The following is a 22,758-nucleotide window of genomic DNA, read 5'->3' on the forward strand; positions in this document are numbered from 1 at the left end:
TGTAAGGGTCACTGTCTTCTTTGAGAATAGATTTAAACATTATCTTTAGAAACATTGTTTAAAAAGCTTTTTGGAATAATGTTTTGTATGCCACAGAGAGTACCAAATATTATTATGAAGCTTTATCAGAACTTTCCACTCGACAATTATCAGTAATAAGCCACAGTCCCCCAAAAAAGAACCTGAGATCAATAGAGAGCCCAGATATAAACTCACATGTACATGGCCAATTAATATATGATAAAGGAACCATGTATATACAATGGGGAAAGGACAGCCTCTTCAACAACCTGGTATTGGCAAAACTGGACAGCTATACATAAGAGAATCAAACTGGATTATTGTCTAACTCCATACACAAAAGTAAACTCAAAATGGATCAAAGACCTGAATGTAAGTCATGAAACCATAAAATTCATAGAAGAAAACATAGGCAAAAATCTCTTGAATATAAACATGAGCAATTTTTTCTTGAACACATCTGCTCGAACAAGGGAAACAAAATAAAAAATGAACAAGCAGGACTACATCAAACCAGAAAAAGGTTCTGTATAGCAAAGGACACCATCAGCAGAACAAAAGGGCATCCTACAGCAAGGGAGACTATATTTATAAACAATTTATCCAGTAAGGGGTTAATATCCAAAATATATAAAGAACTCACACCCCTCAACACCTAAAAAACAAATAATTGATTTGTTTAATTTAAATTAAACATAGATTAAAAAATGGGCAGAGGATCTGAACAGACACTTCTCCAAAGAAGAATTACAGATAGCCAACACGCACATGAAAACATGCTCCATATTGCTAATCGTCAGGGAAATGCACATTAAAACCACAATGAGGGGATCAACAGAGGTGAGGCTTAGAACCTCACCCCCCCTGTTCTGAGAGAAATCTTCTGCATACGTGGATGTTTTATTGCCCTTGTCTAGCTTGGATTAACACATAGTCTACAGGCATACACCTGATCATCTACATTTGTTCTCTTACAACACTAAACTATGTTTTCTACCTTTATCTTGTATCTACCTACCACTTCAGCATTTTATTAAAAATAATAATAATAAAGAGAGAAATGTGGTATCCACATATAAATCAAGTATAAAAATCAAATGAATATTCATATTTGAACTGATTGTTTATAGTTCATAATACATGAGCAAAACCAAAAGTTTCTGTGATGACTGCCCTTGTACTGTTCACCATGTAACTTATTCACTATGTAAGAATTTGTTCTCCATGTAAGAACTTGTTCGTTATGCTTCAGAAGATTGGAGACTGACGAAAATTAGGCTTGGGGTGGATTAATGATTGTGCATTGAGCATTGACTCCCCTATACAGAATTTTATTGTTGTTAACAACCATTTGATCAATAAATATGAGAGATGCCCTCTCAAAAAAAAAAAAAAAGTACACACTTCCAATTGTAAAATAAATAAGTAACCGGGATGTAATGTATAGCATAAGAAATATAGTCAAAATATTGTAACAACTTTGTATGGTGATAGCTGGTAGCTAGAATTATCATGTATATAAATGTTGAATCACTGTGTTGTTCACCTGAAACTAATGTAATACTGTGTGTCAACTACCGTTCAATAAAAAATAATTATCTACAAAAAAAAAAAAATCCCCAAATAAAAAAAAATTTTTTTTAATAAAAAAATTAAAAAACCACAATGAGATATCACCTTACACCAGTTACAGTGGCCACTATCCAAAAGACAAAATATCCAAAAGACAAAAAACAACAAATGCTGGTGAGTATGCAGAAAATGGTAACCCTCCTACACTGTTGGTGGGCATGTAAATTGGTGCAACTGTTCTAGAAAGCAATACAGAGGTCCCTCAAAAAGCTAAAAATAGAAATACCATGTGACCCAGTAATTCCACTCCTAGGAATTTACCTGAAGAAATCAAGATCCTTGACTCAAAAAAACATATACACCTGTATGTTTATCACTGCACTATTTACAATAGCCAAGATAGGGAAGCAACCTAAGTGTCCATTAATAGATGAACTGATAAAGAAGATAGAGTACATACATACAATGAAATATTGTTCAGCCATAAAAAGAAAAGAAATCCTACCATTTGCAACAAGGATGGAGCCAGAGGGTATTATGCTCAGTGAAATAAGCCAGGCGGAGAGAGACAAACACCAAATGCTTTCACTAATTTGTGGAGTATAAAAACAAAGCAAAACAGAAGGAACAGAATAGCAGTGGGCTCATAGACACTGAGAAAGGACCAGCGGTTACCAAAGGTGAGGGGTTGGGAAGGGTGGATGGGGAGGCAGAAGGGGATTAAGGAGCACTATAATTCACAATCACAATATAGGTAGGTCACAGGGATGGTAGTACAGCACAGAGAATACAATTAATGACTATAACATCTTACTACGTTGATAGGCAGTGACCGCAACAGAGGGGGTGAGGACTTGATGGAAAGTTGAACCACTGTGTTGTGTATTTGAAACCATCATAAGATTCTATACCAAAAACACTTCAATTTAAAAAAATTATAATAAATTAACCCCAGTCATTTTAAGTCTCTCTCACTTACTGAGAGTTTTGTTTGTTTGTTTGTTTACTCTGATGCTTGCCTTTAGGCTATCCTACAAGCTACAGGCCAATTTGTGTATTCAACTAAGAAAGACAATCTCACAACTCTGTGAAAAGGACTATACCAAGCTGAAACTACTTTCACTTCAAAGAAGGGACAGGTGACTACAGGCATCTGAGGAGACAAAACTTAGATAACTTTCAGAATATACCAGTAAACTGCCATCAGATTTATCAAATATATACATACATATTTATTTTTTTAAGTTGATAAGCAGTTTTACAAAACTGCTAATCCAACATCCAGCAGAATAAGAACTCATTACATAAGAATGAATGAAATGATGAAGAAAAATTTATTATGGTTACCTGTTTGGAATAATGTTGTTTTGTTTTAATCTGTTTTCTGTATATATAAGGGAGTTATTTATCCTTTTTCTAAAGTTATCCAGTTCACAACAATTCTGTAAATTCTGCTTTAGTAAAGCTGAAATGAAACATTTAAAAATACTATATCCCTCTGCCTCACTTCAGCTTCTTTAGTATTCCCCAGAAAGGAGCTTGTATCCTCATCTGGCACCCTGACTTCTGTAGCTGCTTCCCAGGAAACATCTCTAGGTTACCTGATTCTGGGAGCCTGCTAAGGCTTATGCTTTCAGGACGTACAGGACTATAACCAACAGAGACCAGAGTTCTTAACTGGCTACCACCCCCCCAAGAGCACAACAAAAACTGAAGTAATGAATTTTTCTGTGAAAGAGGACTATAAGATTATCTTCAGTTGTGTCCTGAGAGGCGGTTTCTCATTAAACATACAACCACTGTAATCCTCTCTAGAGACCTCATGGGAGGACCCTATCTTTGTGCTCTCCCTCTGCCAGACTTCAGAGCACCAGTATTTCCCAGAGGGGAGCTTGCATACACATTTGGTACCCTGATTGTTACTCCTGGTGCCCCAAGTTTTCTGGCTGTCACCTAATTGATTCCCCTTCACTGCCTGGCTCTAGTAGACAGTGGTGCTTATATTCCTAGTTTCCATGGGACTGTAACAATCAGAAAGACACTTCTTGGCTGGCTGCAAACCACAGTGCACACACAAACAACAGACTAAGACATACCCACAGTCTTTCTATGAAAAAGGCCTTTTTGCTTGTCCTAGAGCTTTGGCCTAGGAGCACGTTTGTGCTTTGACTCACATCTAAGGACCTACTGAGGTGGTCTTTGAGGACTGAGGCTGACGGACATCATCTTGTGCTCCCCCTCTAACAAGCTGCAAGTAACTGGTATCTCCTGGAAAAGAACTTGAACCCTCTCCTGGTGCCCCAATTTTCCTGGCTGCCAGGGAACACCTAGCTCTGGTGGCCAGCAGGATTTACACTTGCAGTCCTACAAGACCATATGTATCTGCATACTTTCAAAGTTGCTACCTCAGGAGAGAGGGATTAAAGATGGCAGCAGGAGAGGAGAGACAGAGGCTTCCTCCTAAAACTGGATACACTTAGAAAATACAGTTGGCGCAACTAATCCTGAGAGAGCAAGGGGAAAGAGGACGGCGTCAGACTGCACACACCTGGAGAAAAGAGTAGACCTCACTGAACAGGGTAACGTACCAGAGCTGTGACCCAGCGGGACCCAAGACTGTCCCCCACCCCAGCTTACCGGCAAGAGGAAGAGAAACGGAGCAGGGAGGGAGTGGAAGGCTTGGGACTGCTGAATACCTACCTCCAGAGATTTGCTCTGGGAGCACAAACCTACATTTCATGGTGCTTTCATGAGACTCGCATGACTACCGGGTTGGAAAGTTAATACAGGCAGAGTTCCTGGGGAGACTGGGATTACAGCTGCTGTGGAAAGCAGGGATCCATATCTGGCTGCTCTGGGACAAAAACTTATACCTGTGTGCCCGGCCCACTGGCTCAGGCAGTGGAGACAGGCACAGCATCCAGGAGGCAGGGAACAGCTCTTTCCGTCCTCCAGGCACCAGTACCGCTCCACTGCGACCCCCGACATTGCTTCAGGGTCTGAGCAGCTCCAGAATAGAGTTTCTGGACACTAGAGGGCGCCATATACAAACATGAAACGCCAAAGGAACCTTGTCCGAGTAAAATTATCAATACAACTCCAGAGAAAGATTTAAATGACATGGACCTCGTGACTCTTCCTGAAAGGGGGTTCAAAATAAAAATCATCAACATTCTAATGGAAGTACAGAAAGACATCCAAGAACTCAGGAATGAATTCAGGTCGGAGATCCAATCATTAAAGAGCACAATGGAGGACATTAAAAGCAGGTTGGATACAGTGGAGGAAACAATGAATGAAATAGAAACTAGAGAAGAGGAATACAAACAAGCTGAGGCACAGAGAGAAATAAGGACCTCTAAGAATGAAAGAATATTGAGAGAACTGTGTGACCAATCCATGCGGAACAATATTTGCATTATGGGGATACCAGAAGAAGAAGAGAGAGAGAAAGGGATAGAAAGTGTCTTTGAGAAGGTAGTTGCTGAAAACTTCCCCAATCTGGGGAAGGAGGTAGTCTCTCAGGTCATGGAGATCCACAGATCCCCCTACCCAAGGGACCCAAGGAAGACAATACCAAGACACATAGTAATTAAAATGGGAAAGATCAAGGATAAGGACAGACTGTTAAAAGCAGCCAGAGGCAGAAATAAGATCACATACAAAGGAAAGCTCATCAGGCTAACATCAGACTTCTCAGCAGAAACCTTATAGGCCAGAAGGGAGTGGCATGATGTATTTAATGCCATGAAGCAGAGGGCCTGGAACCAAGATTACTTTATCTGGCAAGATTATCATTTAAATTTGAAGGAGGGATTAAACAATTTCCAGATAAGCAAAAGCTGAGAGAATTTACCTCCCACAAACCATCTCTACAGTCTATTTTAGAGGGACAGCTATAGACGGAAGTGTTCCTAAGGTTGAATAGCTGTCACCAGAGGTAATAAAACCACAGTAAAAAAAGTAGAACAGCTAATTATGAAGCAAATGCAAAACTAAATTAACTATCCCCAAAGTCAATCAAGGGATAGACAAAAAGTACAGAATTTGATACCTAATATGTAAAGAATGAAGAAGGAAGAAAAAGGAAGAGAAACAGAAAAGAACCTTTAGATTATGTTTGTAACAGCATACTAAGTGAGTTAAATTAGACTCTTAGATAGTAAGGAAAGTAACTTGGAACCTTTTGTAACCACGAATCTAAAGCCTGAAATGGCAATAAGTACATACCTATTGATAATCACCCTAAATGTAAATGGACCGAATGCACCAATCAAAAGACACAGAGTCACTGAATGAATAAAAAAACAAAACCCATCTATATGCTGCTTACAAGAGATTCACCTCAAACCCAAAGACATGCACATACTTAAAGTCAAGGGATGGAAAAAGATATTTCATGCAAACAATAGGGAGAAAAAAGCAGGTGTTGCAGTACTAGTATCAGACAAAATAGACTTCAAAACAAAGAAAGTCACAAGAGATAAAGAAGGACATTAAATAATGATGAAGGGCTCAGTCCAACAAGAGGATTTAGCCATTATAAATATATATGCACCCAACACAGGAGCACCAGCATATGTGAAACAAATACTAACAGCACAAAAGGAGGAAATACACTGGAATGCATTCATTTTAGGAGACTTCAACACACCACTCACTCCAAAGGACAGATCCACCAGACAGAAAATAAGTAAGGACACAGAGGCACTGAACAACACACTAGAACAGATGGACCTAATAGACATCTACAGAATTCTACATCCAAAAGCAACAGGATACACATTCTTCTCAAGTGCACATGGAACATTCTCCAGAATAGACCACATACTAGGCCACAAAAAGAGCCTCAGTAAATTCCAAAAGATTGAAATCCTACCAACCAACTTTTCAGACCACAAAGGTATAAAACTAGAAATAAATTGTACAAAGAAAACAAAAAGGGTCACAAACACATGGAGGCTTAACAACATGCTCCTAAATAGTCAATGGATCAACGACCAAATTAGAATGGACATCCAGCAATATATGGAAATGACAACAACAACACAAAGCCCCAACTTCTGTGGGACGCAGCGAAAGCAGTCTTAAGAGGAAAGTATATAGCAATCCAGGCATATTTAAAGAAGGAAGAACAAACCCAAATGAATAGTCTAATGTCACAATTATCAAAATGGGAAAAAGAAGAACAAATGAGGCCTAAAGTCAGCAGAAGGAGGGACATAATAAAGATCAGAGAAGAAATAAATAAAATTGAAAAGAATAAAACAATAGGAAAAAAAAAATCAATGAAACCAAGAGCTGGTTCTTTGAGAAAATAAAATAGATAAGCCTCTAGCCAGACTTCTTAAGAGAAAAAGAGAATCAACACACATCAACAGAATCAGAAACGAGAAAGGAAACATAACGACAGACCCAACAGAAATACAAAGAATTATTAGAGACTACTATGAAAACCTATATGCTAACAAGCTGGAAAACCTAAAAGAAATGGACAACTTCCTAGAAAAATACAACTTTCCAAGACTGACCAAGGAAGAAACACAAAACCTAAACAAAACAATTACCAGCAAAGAAATTGAAGCGGTAATCAAAAAACTTCCCAAGAACAAAACCCCTGGGCCAGATGGATTTACCTTGGAATTTTATCAGACATACAGAGAAGATATAATACCCATTCTCCTTAAAGTTTTCCAAAAAATAGAAGAGGACGGAATACTCCCAAACTCATTCTATGAAGCCAACATCACCCTAATACCAAAACCAGGCAAAGACCTCACCAAAAAAGAAAATTACAGACCAATATCCCTGATGAACGTAGATGGAAAAATACTCAACAAAATCTTAGCAAACTGAATTCAAAAATACATCAAAAGGCTCATACACCATGACCAAGTGGGATTCATCCCAGGGATGCAAGGATGGTACAACATTGGAAAATCCATCAACATCATCCACCACGTCAACAAAACGAAGGACAAAAACTACATGATCATCTCCATAGATGCTGAAAAAGCATTCAACAAAATTCAACATCCATTATGATAAAAACTCTCAACAAAATGGGTATAGAGGGCAGGTACCTCAACATAATAAAGGCCATATATGATAAACCCACAGCCAACATCATACTGAACAGTGAAAAGCTGAAAGCTTTTCCTCTGAGATCAGGAACAAGACAAGGATGCCCACTCTCCCCACTGTTATTCAACATAGTACTGGAGGTCCTAGCCATGGCAATTAGACAAAACAAAGAAATACAGGAATACAGATTGGTAAAGAAGTTAAACTGTCACTATTTGCAGATGACATGATATTGTATATAAAAAACCCTATAGACTCCACTCCAAAACTACTAGGACTGATATCGGAATACAGCAAAGTTGCAGGATACAAAATTAACACACAGAAATCTGTTCCATTCCTATACACTAACAATCAACTAGCAGAAAGAGAAATCAGGGAAACAAGTCCATTCACAATCACATCAAAAAGAATAAAATACCTAGGAATAAGCCTAATTAAATAATTAAGGAAGTGAAAGGCCTATACTCTGAAAACTTCAAGACACTCATGAGAGAAAGTAAAGAAGATCCCAATAAATGGAAACACATCACATGCTCACAGACAGGAAGAATACTGTCAAAATGGCCACCCTACCTAAAGCAATCTACAGATTCCATGCAATCTCTATCAAAATACCAACAGCATTCTTCAACAAACTAAAGTAAATAGTTCTACAATTCATATGGAACCACAAAAGATTCCAAATAGCCAAAGCAATCCTGAGAAGGAAGAATAAAGCAGGGGGGATTACACTCCCATACTTCAAGCTCTACTACAAAGCCACAGTAATCAAGACAATTTGGTACGGGCACAAGAACAGACCCACAGACCAATGGAACAGACTAGAGAGCCCAGATATAAACCCAACCATATATGGTCAATTAATATACGGTAAAGGAGCTATGGACATACAATGGGGAAATGAAAGCCTCTTCAACAACTGGTGTTGGTAAAACTGGACAGCTACTTGCAAGAGAATGAAACTGGATTATTGTCTATCCCCATACACAGAAGTAAACTCGAAATGCATCAAAGACCTGAATGTAAGTCATGAAACCATAAAACTCTTAGAAGACAACATAGGCAAAAATTTCCTGAAAAAAAACATGAGCAACTTTTTCCTGAACTCATCTCCTCGAGAAAGGGAAACAAAAGCAAAAATGAACAAATGGGACTACATCAAACTAAAAACCTTCTGTATGGCAAAGGACACCATCAGCAGAAGAGGCATCCTACAGTATGGAAGAATATATTGTAAATGACATATCCAAAAAGGGGTTAATATACAAAATACATAAAGAACTCACACGCCTCAACAACCAAAAAGCAAATAACCCAATTAAAAAATGGGCAGAGGATATGAACAGACAATTCTCCAAAGAAGAAATTCAGATGGCCAACAGGCATATGATAAGATGCTCCAAATTACTAATTATCAGGGAAATGCAAATAAAAACCATGATGAGATATCACCTCACACCAGTTAGGATGGCCATTATCAAAAAGACTAAGAACAACAAATGCTGGCAAGGATGCAGAGAAAGGGGAACCCTCCTACACTGGTAGTGGGAATGTAAACTAGTTCAACCATTGTGGAAAGCAATATGGAGGTTCCTCAAAAAACTAAAAATAGAAATACCATTTGACCTGACATTCCACTCCTAGGAATTACCCAAAGAATATAATTTCTCAGATTCAAAAACACATATGCGCCCCTATGTTTATCGCAGCACTATAGCCAAGATAAAGACGCAACCTAAGTGTCCATCAGCAGATGGATGGATAAAGATGATGTGATACATATACACAATGGAATACTATTCAGCCGTAAGAAAGAAACAGATTCTGCAATTTGCAACATGGATGGAGCTGGAGGATGTTATGCTCAGTGAAATAAGCCAGGCAGTGAAAGACAAGTGCCAAAGGATTTCCCTTATTTGTGGAGTATAATAAAGAAGCAAAACTGAAGGAACAAAACAGCAGCAGACTCACAGACTACAAGAAGGGACTAGCGGTTACCAAAGGGGAGGGGTGGGGCAGGGCTGGTGGTGTAGGAGGGGGAAGGAGATTGAGGAGTATTATGATTGGCACACATGGTGTGGGGGTGGATCATGGGGAAGACAGTGTGGCACAGAGAAGGCAAATAGTGACTCTGTGGCATTTTACTATACTGATGGGCAGTGACTGCAATGGGGTATAGGGGCGACACGATAATATAGGTGAATGTAGTAACCACACTGTTTTTTCATGTGAAACCGTCATAAGAGTGTATATCATAATACCTTTATAAAAAAATAAAATAAAGTCTAACAGCAAAAAAAAATAAAATAAAATAAAATAGAAAACAATTCTAAGGAATAGTTTAAGAAGCTAAGGGAGATATACATGTTAAAAAAGCATGTCTTGTGGGGAAGGCAGTATATACAGAGAAGACAAGCAATGATTCTATAGCTTCTTACTACGCTGATGGACAGTGACTGTAATGGGGTATGTGGGGGGGACTTGATAATAGGGGGAGTCTAGTAACCATAACATTGTTCAAGTAATTGTACATTAACGATATCAAAATAATTTTAAAAAAAGATAGAGCTCTGTGAATGTAGAAAAAAAACAAAAAAAAAGCATGTCTTGGTTGCAGCATGTCAAAGAAGTGAATGAAATGATAGCATTTGAATATTCAAACTCTTGAAGTAGTAAATTAATGTTAATGAAAAAATAATCAAATCCATTGAAAGAATGAAAGAAAACAAAAATAAACAAGTTACAGATTTGGCTAAAGCAGTCAGGATATAAGAAGCAAATTTCAAAATTTTAGTATTTTGAATAGGAGATATATTCATATGGTTCAAATTTCAAAAAAAAATAGAAAACTCTTTTACAATTTTAAAGTCCAACATATACCCAAAAGATCTGAAAGCAGGTTCTCAAAGACAGATTTATCTGTACAACCACATTTATAGCAGCATTATTCACAATAGTGAAATGGTAGAAACAATCCAATTGTCCATCAATGGATGAATAAATATCATGTGGCATATGCATACAATAAAATATTATTCAATCTTAAAAAGGATGGAAACCTCAACACATCCTACAACATGGATGATGGACAGTGCAATGTTCAGAACACTATGCTAAGTTTATGAAATAAGTCAATCACAAAAAGACAAACATATGATTCCACATATGCATGGTATTTAGATGCAAGTGAAATTCACAGAGACGCAACGTAAAAACCAGTGGTTGCCAGCTAGCAGGAGGAGTGAATGGAGAGTTGTTTAATGAATAGAGCTTTGCAAGATGAAGAGAGTTCGGGAAACAGCTTGCACAACAATGTGAATATACTTAACACTAGTAAATTGCACACTTAAAAATTGTTCAGTTCATAATTTGATATTTTTGCACCTTACTGCTATTAAAAACAAAACAAAACATAAACAACACTCCTTCCTACTGATATCTAGCTACTGCCCAGTTCCCACATGCCCAACCCTCTAAAAGCACTTCTATTACTTTACCACAGGTTTCCTTATGCAAATATAAACAAACTGTAAAGAACAATATACACTGTTTTGTATCTTGCTATTTTCATTAAACAATGTATCTTGGAATGCATTCAGTTCAAACATGGAAAATTTCATCATTTAAGAGCAACATTTTCACAATTTTATAGCAAAGGTTTAATGTAAGAGAACTTACCAATAACTGGTGGACATTGCCCATTATAAGGGAACCAATTTCCTTTCACAGTGAAAGGACTTTTCCTGTTGCTTGTTGAACCAGTTCCTAGCTGCCCGTTACCACCAAGTCCAAAAGAATAAATTCGTCCTGATGAAGGAACAAAAGCAGAAGTGTGCTGCCTGGAGTAAAATGATAGAAAACCTTAGGCTTAATGTTATCTTCCAAATAATTTACATTTAAAAAAGCACAGCAAATATTAACCAATATAATTTTTCTCTTCAAAAATAAATCAATAAAACCATTATGGCTCTAAGGTGTTCTATACAAAGTATTTTTTAAAAACCTTACACTAAATGAATAATTTTATTACACCTCAGGCTGCATAAACATGGTCTAGAAAGTTTCTACAAATGTCTAAATTTAAAAAGGCCCAGATTTTTACTGGAATCCCTTATAGCAGATGAATTTAGGACTAGAAGTAACATCTAACTATGCTATCCAAGGAAGTTCCCTTCCTCCCTTCCCTGTCAGGTCCTAGCCTAGAGCTATGGTCTATGAGGGTCCACCATTTGGGCACCACTCAAAAGTTTTAAAAACTAGGCATGTAGTCCAGTACCAATCAGAAGATTGGTGTGTGTGTGTGTGTGTGTGTGTGTGTGTGTGTGTTATATACATATAATTGGTATATAAATAGATGTTACTATGTGTGATTATGTGCAGTGTGTTTATATATATATATACACACACATAAATACAACATAAAATAATGTTTCCTTCCTTCTAGAGAAACTGATCCATATATGCACACCCATGAACTCCAGAGTAGAAGCAACCTAATAGGAAACTACAGAACTGAAGGTGAAGAAAAACAACTAACCAGTTAACCTATCCAACTCCCCCTGATGTATCACTACCTAACATTTAACCACTAATGAGTTAAAGATGCTTATTTAGCTCAGGCCTTGTGTTCTCAATCTCAGGTTTTATGGTTTCAGTCAAGTTTGGCAGATTCTTAAGTGTTACTTCTGTAAATATTGTCTCCCATTTAGTCAATTCTCTTCTCCTTGACAGTATAAATGTTGTACTTTTCCAATATATCCTATCAGTCTCCTAACCTCTCTTTTATAACCATGCCTCTTGTGATTAATTTCCCTGGATCTCATTTTCAAATCATTACTTTTTTTCTTTACCAGTGTGTCCAATCCGTTCTAACTATTCCACTAAATTTTAAATTTCAGTGACTATGTTATATCCCATTTCTAGAAACTCCTTTTTTCAAATATGCCAGCCTATTATTTCACTTAAAAACCCTTTATAAATTGTGAAATACGTATACACCAACCCAGGACTACTTTGACAAGCCCCAAACCTGCCTTAGAATAAATAGCTCCTTGATCACAAATTCTCAGAAAAGTCAAGCCAGAAATTAGGCCAAGGAGAGAAGAGTGCCCTTATGCTATCAAGGGAATAATATTTCATTGTGAACTTTTTTCCTGCAGTGATTTTATTTGGAAGAGATGGTTTTTCAGGCCTCAGTATGCTTCTCTCAGCTCTTAGGTCTTGACTCGTGTCCCAAACCCCTTTGCCATGTGCAATATATTGTTTACAAAAAAACCATTTTTTATAAACAAAATTATAGGCCAAAATTATTCCTCTCCCTATACCCATAATCTTACAATATGACTCTTGCAGCTGTTCCTACCAAGACAGGGAATCTATTTCTCTGTATCTTAAATTTGGGCTCTGACCTGTGGCTTGCTTTGAACAGAATGCAACAGGAATGATAGTGTATCAGATCTGAGCTTATATCTCACAAGTGGCTTTACACTCTTGCCCCCGTCTCTTTAGGAACCCTGCTCTGGCATCATTAGTATAATCTAGGATTAGCAGTTGAAGGATGAATATAAAATCTGAAGCAGAGACAAGCAGTCCCAGCTAAGGCCACCCTAGACTAACCAGCCTCTAGCCAGATCTTCAGTTCATCAACATGAATCCAGCTAAGATGAGACCTGCCCAACTAAGCCCAGCCTAAATTACCAAACTACACAATTATTAGCTAAATAAAAACTGTTATAAGCCATTAAGTCCTGGGGTAGTTTGCTCAGCAATATACTCTAATTAATATATTGCCTACATTGGCATATTCTTTCAGGATTGCTCCTAAGTCAGTTGAAACTAACAGATACGGTTTTCAGATTTCTTTTGGTTCTACTTTTTACCTCTTGGCAAATGAATTTATGCTATTTAAAAGATGTTTTGACTCAAAAGCGTTTTCAAGTTACCTAGTCTCTTGTATTTCTAGAAAACTAAGATGCCAACCACCTTACCTCAGAGTCCGATGAGACAAGGTCAAAATATTTTAACCAGAAGATTTTTTTTTAACAAAGGAATAGTTAAATGGAATCCTAAAACAGACAAACTGCTCTGGTTGAAGAAGGGTTTAATACTGATTAGTCTGACTCCTTCAGGAAACAGCCATTCTGACATCTCAAAGGAACATATCAATAGTTTGAAAATTACTGTAATACTGGTTTGTTAAAATCCAGATACCTACCAATATTCCTTCTGTACCTAAGTACTTATGTCTCAATCAATATCTAAAAAATTTCTCCTCAACCCAATAGTTAAATAAAACTTCTGGAAAGCATTGAGTTTACAAGGCTAAGAATAACATGTTAAATCATGCACATTTTCACCTGTTAAGAATTTCAAAATTGGTACCATTAAACAATCTGTGATATTTCACAAGGGACTGGTAAAATATTTCACCTGAAAAAAATGATGTAAAAATATTGCTTTACAGTCTTCAATGAATTATGCATGAAGTGGATAAACAAGAAAAGATGAACTCTAAACTTTAGGGAATACATATTTATGTATAACAAAAGCCAGGCAAGGACACTACAAGAAAACAAAACTACAGACCATTTATCCCAAAATTCTGATAAAAAGAATTCTTAATAGGACTCTAGCAAACAGAATTCGAAGCACAGTAAAAGAACTATACAGCATACCCAAGTGGGATTTATTTCTGTAATGCAAGGATGATTCAACACATGCAAATCAATCAATGCAATATACATTAACAGAAAGAAGGAAAGAAACCCACATGATCACCTCAACAGATGCAGAAAGAAAAGACAAAATTCAACACCCTTTCATGATAAAAACACTCAAAAACTAGGAATAGAGGTAAACTATTTCAACAAAAGGAAAGTTACATATGAAAAACCCACAGTGAACATCATACTAAATGGTAGAAGACAGAAAGCTTTTCCTCTAAGATCAAGAACAAGGCAAGGTTTCCTACTCTGACCAATTCTGTTAAACATAATACTGGAAGTTCTAGACAGGGAAATTAGGCAAGAAAAAGAAATAAACACAGGGAAGACTGTGTAGCTCAGAGAAGACAAAAAGGGACTCTGTGGCATCTTACTACACTGATGGACAGTGACAGCAATGGGGCATGGGGGGCAGAACTCAATAATAAGGGTGAATGTAATAACCACATTGTTTTTTCTGTGAAACCTTCATAAGAGTGTATATCAATGATACCTTAATTAAATAAAAAAAAGAAATAAAGAGCATCTAAATTGGAAAGGAAAAAGTACAATTATCTCTGTATACAGTTGATATGCTCTTATATGTAGAAAGCACTAAAAATTTCACAAAAAAACTATTAGCACTAATAAAAAAAGTTCACCAAAGCAGGATACAAAATTAACATGCAAAAATCAGTTATATTTATATACACTAATAATGAACAATCCAGAGACATTAAGAAAACAATGCCATTTACAACAGTATCAAAGATAATAAAATATTTAAGAATTAACTTAAACAAAAAGATAGAAGACATACAACGAAAACTACAAAACATTATTTAAAGAAATGAAAGGCATAAATAAATGGAAAGACATCCCCATGCTCAAGGATTAGAAGACTTAATATTGCTAAAATGTCAATACTTCCCAGTATCTACAGATTCAATGCAATCCCTAGCAAATTATGGAAATGCAAATAAAAACCATGATTAAATAACACTATTATCCAAGAGATTAGCAAAAATTTTAAAGTGTGACAATACCAAGTGGTAACAAAGTCACAGTGTACCAGTAATTCTCATACAATGCAAATGGCAATGAAAAAAAAAAAATATATATATATATATATATATACACACACACACTATATATATATATATATGTATAACTTTTCTGGTAAGTAAGGTGACATCAACCTGCAAAATTCAAGTTAACTATCTGCAATGACCCAACAATCCCATTCTAGGTATATATACCTTAGATACATGAAGATTTATGTATGTCATATAATAACTGTTCAAAGCAACATTATTTATAACTGCCAAAAACTGAAAGTACCCAAATTTCCATCAGTAGTAGGATGAGTAAGTAATTATATATCCACATAACTGAATAAAATACAGCAATGAGACCTAATGATGGAGAACCACAGCTACACACATATGGATAATCACACAAGCATGATGTAACCAAAAAAAAAGTCACCAAAGGCTACCTGCAGTCTGATTCCATGTACCTGAAGTTAACAACTGGCAAAACTATAATGTATAAGGATACATAGTAAGTGGAAAAAAATTAAGCTAAGTGTCAGAACTGAGGTAAGGTGGGCAAAGTATATTTTGCTTCTTGGGAATCTACCTAATTTGATCCACCAAAGGGGAAGCTCAATTTCAAAGCTGATTCTTCTATTTACTCCCAAGAACTAGCAATCAGAAAATCAGTATTTCAATTCAATTTTAACCACTAACTAAGCTTATGTGTTATATAATTAACTAACCGGTCAATTTCCTGGTTCTTTAAATTTAAAAAACGGTGGTAAAGAAAAAAAAGATGGTCTATAGTTTCCCTTCAAGTATGTGATATAAAATGACTATTACATATACGTTATTAATATTTTGCCCCAGATACATTAGTTTTGAATAGAGAAAAGGTAAAATAATCACTATAAAAGATGTTTCCCTTTTGCTATGACTCCTCAGCAGCAAATGAGGCATTTAGGGGATAATTTTTTTATCTTCGGTTACTAGATTAAGTAATCTAAACAATTCATTTTAAAAAATCTCTACTTTCACCTGGAACTACCATCTCCCAGTAATTTGCAAAAATGACCAATACAAAGAGAAAGAGGAATGGCACCCATAATATGTTCTCTGGCCTTTTAGAAAACATGGAGTTGTTCCTTTGCCCACATACATGCAAATCTACAATAAAGGTGATATTGCAGACATCAAGGAACTGGCTCCTTGTTCAAAAAAGAACACCCACAAATGTTATCATGGCAAAATTGGAAGACTTTACAATGTTACCCAGCATGCTATTGGCATTGTTGTAAACAAATAACTTAAAGGCAAGATTCTTCTTGCTAAGAGAATAAATGTATCTACTGAGCATGTTAAGACTAAGAGCTGAGATAATTTCCTGAAACGTGAATGATAACAGAAAGAAAGCTAGAGAAAAGTTCTTGGGTTCAACTGAAGTGCCAGCCTCCTCCACCCATAGAAACACTTTGTGAGAACGATGTCAAAGAAAGTTGAGCTGCTGGGACCCATTTCATATGAATTCATGGCATAAGGGATGTTAAAAAAAAAAAAAACCTCTACATAATTGTGTTATATAGACCACAATACTCTTTTATCTAACAGCTTACCTTCCACAAGCAATCTGAGTGACAATGCTTCCCATAAGTTCAAAAACTTTCCTTGGGTTTATTTCATGACTGGTAGAGTTATGACCCAACTGGCCATACCCTCCAGCTCCAAAAGTAAACACTCCACCTTCCTAAAAAAAGATAAAACCTTTTATTAGATGGTCTTATAAAATAATCTTCAGGAAAGTAAGTTAATCTTTAATACAGACTTGATTTTTCTCTTCTATTGTCTCCACAATTTAAAAGATAGCTAACTTTTCAAGGTAAAATGTCTTAAAAACTAAGAAGATTTAATATTGCTAAAATGTCAATACTTCCCAGTATCTACAGATTCAATGCAATTCCTAGCAAATTACGGAAATGCAAATAAAAACCATGATTAAATAACACTATTATCCAAGAGATTAGCAAAAAATTTTAAGTGTGACAATACCAAGTGGTAACAAGGTCACAGTGTATCAGTAATTCTCATACAATGAAAATATTAGCCTATATTTTCACATACTTTCAAAGTATTTAATTACATTCTCATCATTATAAGATATAAGGTGAAGTCATTAAAAAGATACTAATAATTATATTTTACATTGCTTTTCATCATTATTTATCTTGTGAAATCCTAAGTATACAATTACAAAATTTCATATTAAAAATGGTATCAACTTCAGTTTTCAAACTAGTTATACTTTTAACATAAAAGCTCTGAAAAAATAGTATATGCAAATAGAGTGCAAAAATGTAGCATACACTTGCTACAATACAGATGGTCTTTAAAATTTTTATTATAAAAATACTTAACTGGATTAGAAGTGAAAGACATAAAAATATATATTAAAAAGTAATTCACAATAACAGCCTATCATAAGCACAACTATTTTTCAATTCCATTTTTTCTTCAGAGTTTCAGCTATATATACAACTCTATACCCTGCCCCTTCATTTAATAGCGTAAGTATATATATTGCTATGTAAAGAAACTGATTTTTCTCTTTGAAACTTTCTACAATGGAAAATTTCAAATATACAAGACTATATAAATAAATCATAAATATATGTAAATTATACATGTAAATAGAAATGATCATATAACCATCATTCAGTTTCAACAACCAGTACAAGTTAGATAATCTTTTTCACTGATGTCCTCTCACTTCTCCTTTTCAGGGTACTTTAAGGCAAAAAAAAAAGTACTGGAGTACTTAAAAGCAAGTTGTGGTCATCAAGTCATTTCACTATAAATGTACATGTTATCTTCAATAGCAGACACCTAACAGATAAAAGTTGTAATGCAATTACCATCCTTTTGTGAAACTAATATTTCCTTTTTTGATGTAAATAGCACAAGTGTTAGTTTTTATTTCTTACGGTTTTTGACGTTGGTATTTTCCAGTTTCACTTAGGTATAATTGACATAAAATATATATTTAAAGTTAACTAACATGATTTGACATAGGTATACATTATGAAATACCACAGTGAAGTTAATTAACACATCTATCACATACTTTTCTGGGGGAGGGATGCAAATATTTCAGATCTCTCATAGCAAATATCAAGTACACGTAACAGTTGTTAACTACAGTCACCATACTAAGTCAGATCTTTAAAGCTTATTCATCTTTTAACAGAAAATGTGTATCTTTGACTCTCACCTCCCCATTTATCCCAGTGCCAGGCCCTGGCTGTCATCATTTTACTCTATGAATTCGACTTTTTTTTTTTTTTAAGATTCCATATATAATTGACACTATACAGTACTTGTCTTTGTCTGGCTTCTTACACTTAGCAAAATGGCCTCCAGTTTCATCTCTGCTCTTGCAAACAGAAGAATTTCCCTTTTTTGTGGCTCAATTATATTCTACTGCATGTGTGCATGTATACACACATATATTTACATTTATGTATCACAGTTTTTTATCTGTTCATCTGTTGATGGACACTTAATTTCTGTATCTTGGCGGTTAGGAACAATGCTGCAATGAACATACAAATGCAGTTACCTCTTTGAGATCTTATTTTCATTTCCTTCACATGTATAGCTCAAAGTGGGATTGTTGTCATTTTAGTTCTTTTGTAATTTTTTGAGGAATCTCCATACTGTTTTCCATTTATACCAATTTACATTTCCACCAGCAGTGTACAGTATTCCTCTTTTCTCCATATCCTCACCAATATTTGTCCTTTGTTGTTTTGATAACAGCCACTCTAACAGCTGTAAGGTGATGGTTTAAATTTGCATTTCCCTGATGAGTGATGCTGATATTGAGCACCTTTTCATGTACTTTTTGGCCATTTGCGTATCTTTGGAAAAATCTCTATCCAGGTCCTTCACCTATTTTTAAATTATTTCTTAAAAATATTTCCTTCCATCTACAGGCTGCCTTTTCATTTTTTTGACTGTCTCCTTTGCTATGCATTTTTTTTTTTAGTTCACTGTAGTTTCAGTTATTTTTGTTTTTGTTGCCCCTGCTTTTCCAAAAATTGATTACAAGGACTAATATCAAGGAGGTTCCCCCCATGTTTTCCTCTAGGAGTTTTACAGTTTCAGATCTTACATTTACGTCTTTAATCCATTTTGAGTTACAGTCTGTGTGTGGTGCGTGATAGGGGTCCAGTGTCATTCTTTTGCAAGTGGACACCCAGTTTTACCAGCACCATTTATTGAAGGGACTGTTCTTTCCTACAGTGTGCTCTTGGCAACTTGTCAATTAACTGACTGCACATGTGTGGGTATATTCTCTGATTGGTCTGTGTGTCTTTTTGTTTTATTGTTTTGTTACTGTAAGCTTCGTGATATAGTTTGATACGAGGAAGAGTGATGCCTCAAGCTTTGTAGTTCTTTCTCAAATTGTTTTAGCTATTCTGGATCTTTTATGGTTCCATTTGAATTTCAGGGTGGTCTGTTCTATTTCTGCCAAAAATGCTATTGGAATATTTTGATAGGAATTGCACTCAATTTGTAGATCACTTGAATAATATCAATGTACAATATTCTTCCAATCTACGGTATCTTTCCATTCATTTGTGTCTTCAACTTATTTCACTGATCTCATATAATTTTCAGTCTATAGGTCTTTCACCTCCTTGGTTAAATCTATTTCCAAGTATTTCATTGTAAACAGGATTGGTGCTATTGTAAATGGGATTGCTTTTTTTCAGATTTGTTCTTACTGCATAGCAACACAACTGAATGTTGATTTTGTATCCTGCAACTTTCCTGAATTGGTGTTATTAGTACAAACTTTTTTTTCTGGTGGAGTCTACGATTTTCTATATAAATAATGTCATCGGCAAACAGACCATTTCACTTCTTCCTTTCACATTGGATGGTTTTCATTTTCCTTAATTTATCTGGCTAGGACTTCCAGTACTATCCTCAATAGAAATGGTAAGAGTAGGCATCCTTGTCTCATTCTTGATCTTAAAGGAAAAGCTCTTAGCTTTTCACCACTGAGTATGATGTTAGCTGTGTACCTGTCACACTGGCTTTTATTATGCTGGGGTTTTATACCTAATTTGTTGAGAATTGTTACCATTAAAGTATGTTGAAATTTGCCAAGTGCTTTTCCTGCATCTACTGAGATCATGATTTTTATCCTCTATTATGTTAAAGTGGTATATAACATTCATTGATTTCTACATGCTGAACCATCTTTGCATCTCAGAGATACATCCCACTTGATTATGGTATATGATCATTTTAACATGCTTTTGAATTTGGTTTGCTAGTATTTTGTTGAGGAGTTCTAATCTGTGTTCATTAGGAATATTGGCCTGAAATTTTATTTTCTTGTATTGTCTTTGGTATCAGGAGTAACGCTGGCCTTGTAAAATGTACTTGGAAGTTTTCCGTATTTTTTGGAAGAGTTTGAGATGGAATGGCGTTTTTTATCAGTGAAGTCACTAGTCCTGGGATTTTCTTTGTTGGGAGATGTTTGATTACTGATTCAATCTCCTTACTAGTTAAATATCTTCTGATTTTCTGTTTCTTCATGATTCAGTCTTGGTAGTTTGTATGTTTCTAGGAATTCATCCATTTCATCTAGGTTATCCAATCTGCTGGTATACAATTGTTCATGGAAGTCCCTTATGTTCCTTTTTACATGTGCAGTATCAACTGTAATGTCTTCTCTTTCATCTCTGATATTGAGTTTTGGTCCAGCTAAAAAAAAATTCATTTTTTAATCTTTTCATAAAAATTGTTTTTATTTTATTGATATTATCTAATTTTTTTCTTGTCTGTATTTTATTTCTGCTTTAGTCATTATTTCCTTCCTTCTGCTAACTTTGGGCTTTTTATTCAGTTCCCTTGAGGTTTAGAGTTGGGCTCTTTGAGAGCGTTTTCTTAATACAGATATTTATAAACTTCTTAGAGCTGCTTTTGCTGCATCCCACAAGTTTTAGCATGTTGTGCTTCCATATTCATTTGTCTCATTTTCCCTTTTGTTTCTTCTTTGATCCGTTAATGTTTAGAAGTGTACTTTTAAATTTCCACAAATCTGTGAATTTTCCAGCTTTCCTCTTGTTACTGATTCCTAGTTTCAAACCATTGTGACTGGAAAAGATATTTGAACTATTTCAGTCTTCTTAAATTTGTTAAGACTTGTTTTGTGACTTACATACAACCCCTCCTGTGCAATGTCCCACTGTGTGAGTGTGTACTCTGCTGCTGTTATATGGAATGTCTGTATGTTAGCCTGTAGTGAAGTGTTAAGTCTAATATAGTTCCTTACTAATTTCCTGCCTGGATGGTCTACCTGTTGTTGAAAGCAGGGTACTAAAGTCCCCTCCCATAGGCATACCTCATTTTATTGAGCTTTGCAGATACAATTAAAGGTTGTGGCAACCCTGTGTTCATCAAGTCTGCCAGCACCCTATTCCAACAGCATTTGCTTACTTCATGCCTCTGTATCACATTTTGGTAATTCTCTCAATATTTCAAGCATTTTCATTATTATTATATTTGTTATGGTTATCTGTGGTCAGTGATTATAACTCACTGAAAGCTCAGATGATGGTTAGCATTTTTCAGCAATAAAGCATTTAACTAAGGTAGTTTTTTAGACATAATCCTATTGCATACTTATTCAACTGCAGGATAATGTAAACATATCTTTTATATGAATTAGGAAACCAAAAAATTCATATGACTTGCTTTAATGCAATATTCACTTTATTGCAGTGGTTAGGAACCAAACCCACATTATCTCTGAGGTATGCCTATATTTTTATGCTGTATTTTTGCCTTCAGACCAATTAATATTTGCTTTATTTAGGTGCTCCTATGTTGGGTGCACAGTTACAGTTGTTATCCTCTTGAACTAAACTCTTTAATATTAATTTCTTAATATCATCTAATACTGAGGCCATATTTAAATTCTCCTGATTATTATATCATGTCAGAAAGCATATGTCTGGTTGGTAATATTAAGTAAGTGACTCAACATGTTTCAGCCTAATCCCATTAAACTTAATGTTGTTCATCTTTGCCTTGATCTGTTATTTCCTTGGGGAGTATAAAATGGGAGATTTTATAATCTTATTTCATCTAAATTTATTAGCTGGAATTTTCTACAGAAAACTCAATGCATCAGATGTTGTTACTCTGAAATATAGTTTGCAAATAAAAGGCAGTAGAAATGCTTCTTTCTCATTTACTAACTCTTTGCCAAAAAGTTGTCCCAGCAACCTCCAAAGATAAGCACTGGAATTCACTTTGTATTAATT

The 22,758-nt window shown here is 35.5% G+C and overlaps 1 protein-coding gene across 6 annotated transcripts in view; it reads right to left on the reverse strand.

The window, feature by feature from the left end:
* The window catches only part of HERC4 (HECT and RLD domain containing E3 ubiquitin protein ligase 4), a 134,761-nt gene that overhangs the window by 56,716 nt on the left and 55,287 nt on the right, over positions 1 to 22,758 (reverse strand). For all 6 annotated transcript variants that reach the window (XM_036923945.2, XM_036923942.2, XM_036923943.2 and 3 more), the window contains 2 exons: positions 17,032 to 17,162; positions 11,359 to 11,519 (listed from right to left, as the gene is read on the reverse strand). In XM_036923945.2, the coding sequence (XP_036779840.1) occupies positions 11,359 to 11,519; positions 17,032 to 17,162 (292 nt within the window). The remainder of the gene's footprint in view (positions 1 to 11,358; positions 11,520 to 17,031; positions 17,163 to 22,758) is intronic.

The sequence above is a fragment of the Manis pentadactyla genome, chromosome 8 (genome assembly GCF_030020395.1).
Source record: "Manis pentadactyla isolate mManPen7 chromosome 8, mManPen7.hap1, whole genome shotgun sequence".
Lineage (NCBI taxonomy): Eukaryota > Metazoa > Chordata > Mammalia > Pholidota > Manidae > Manis > Manis pentadactyla.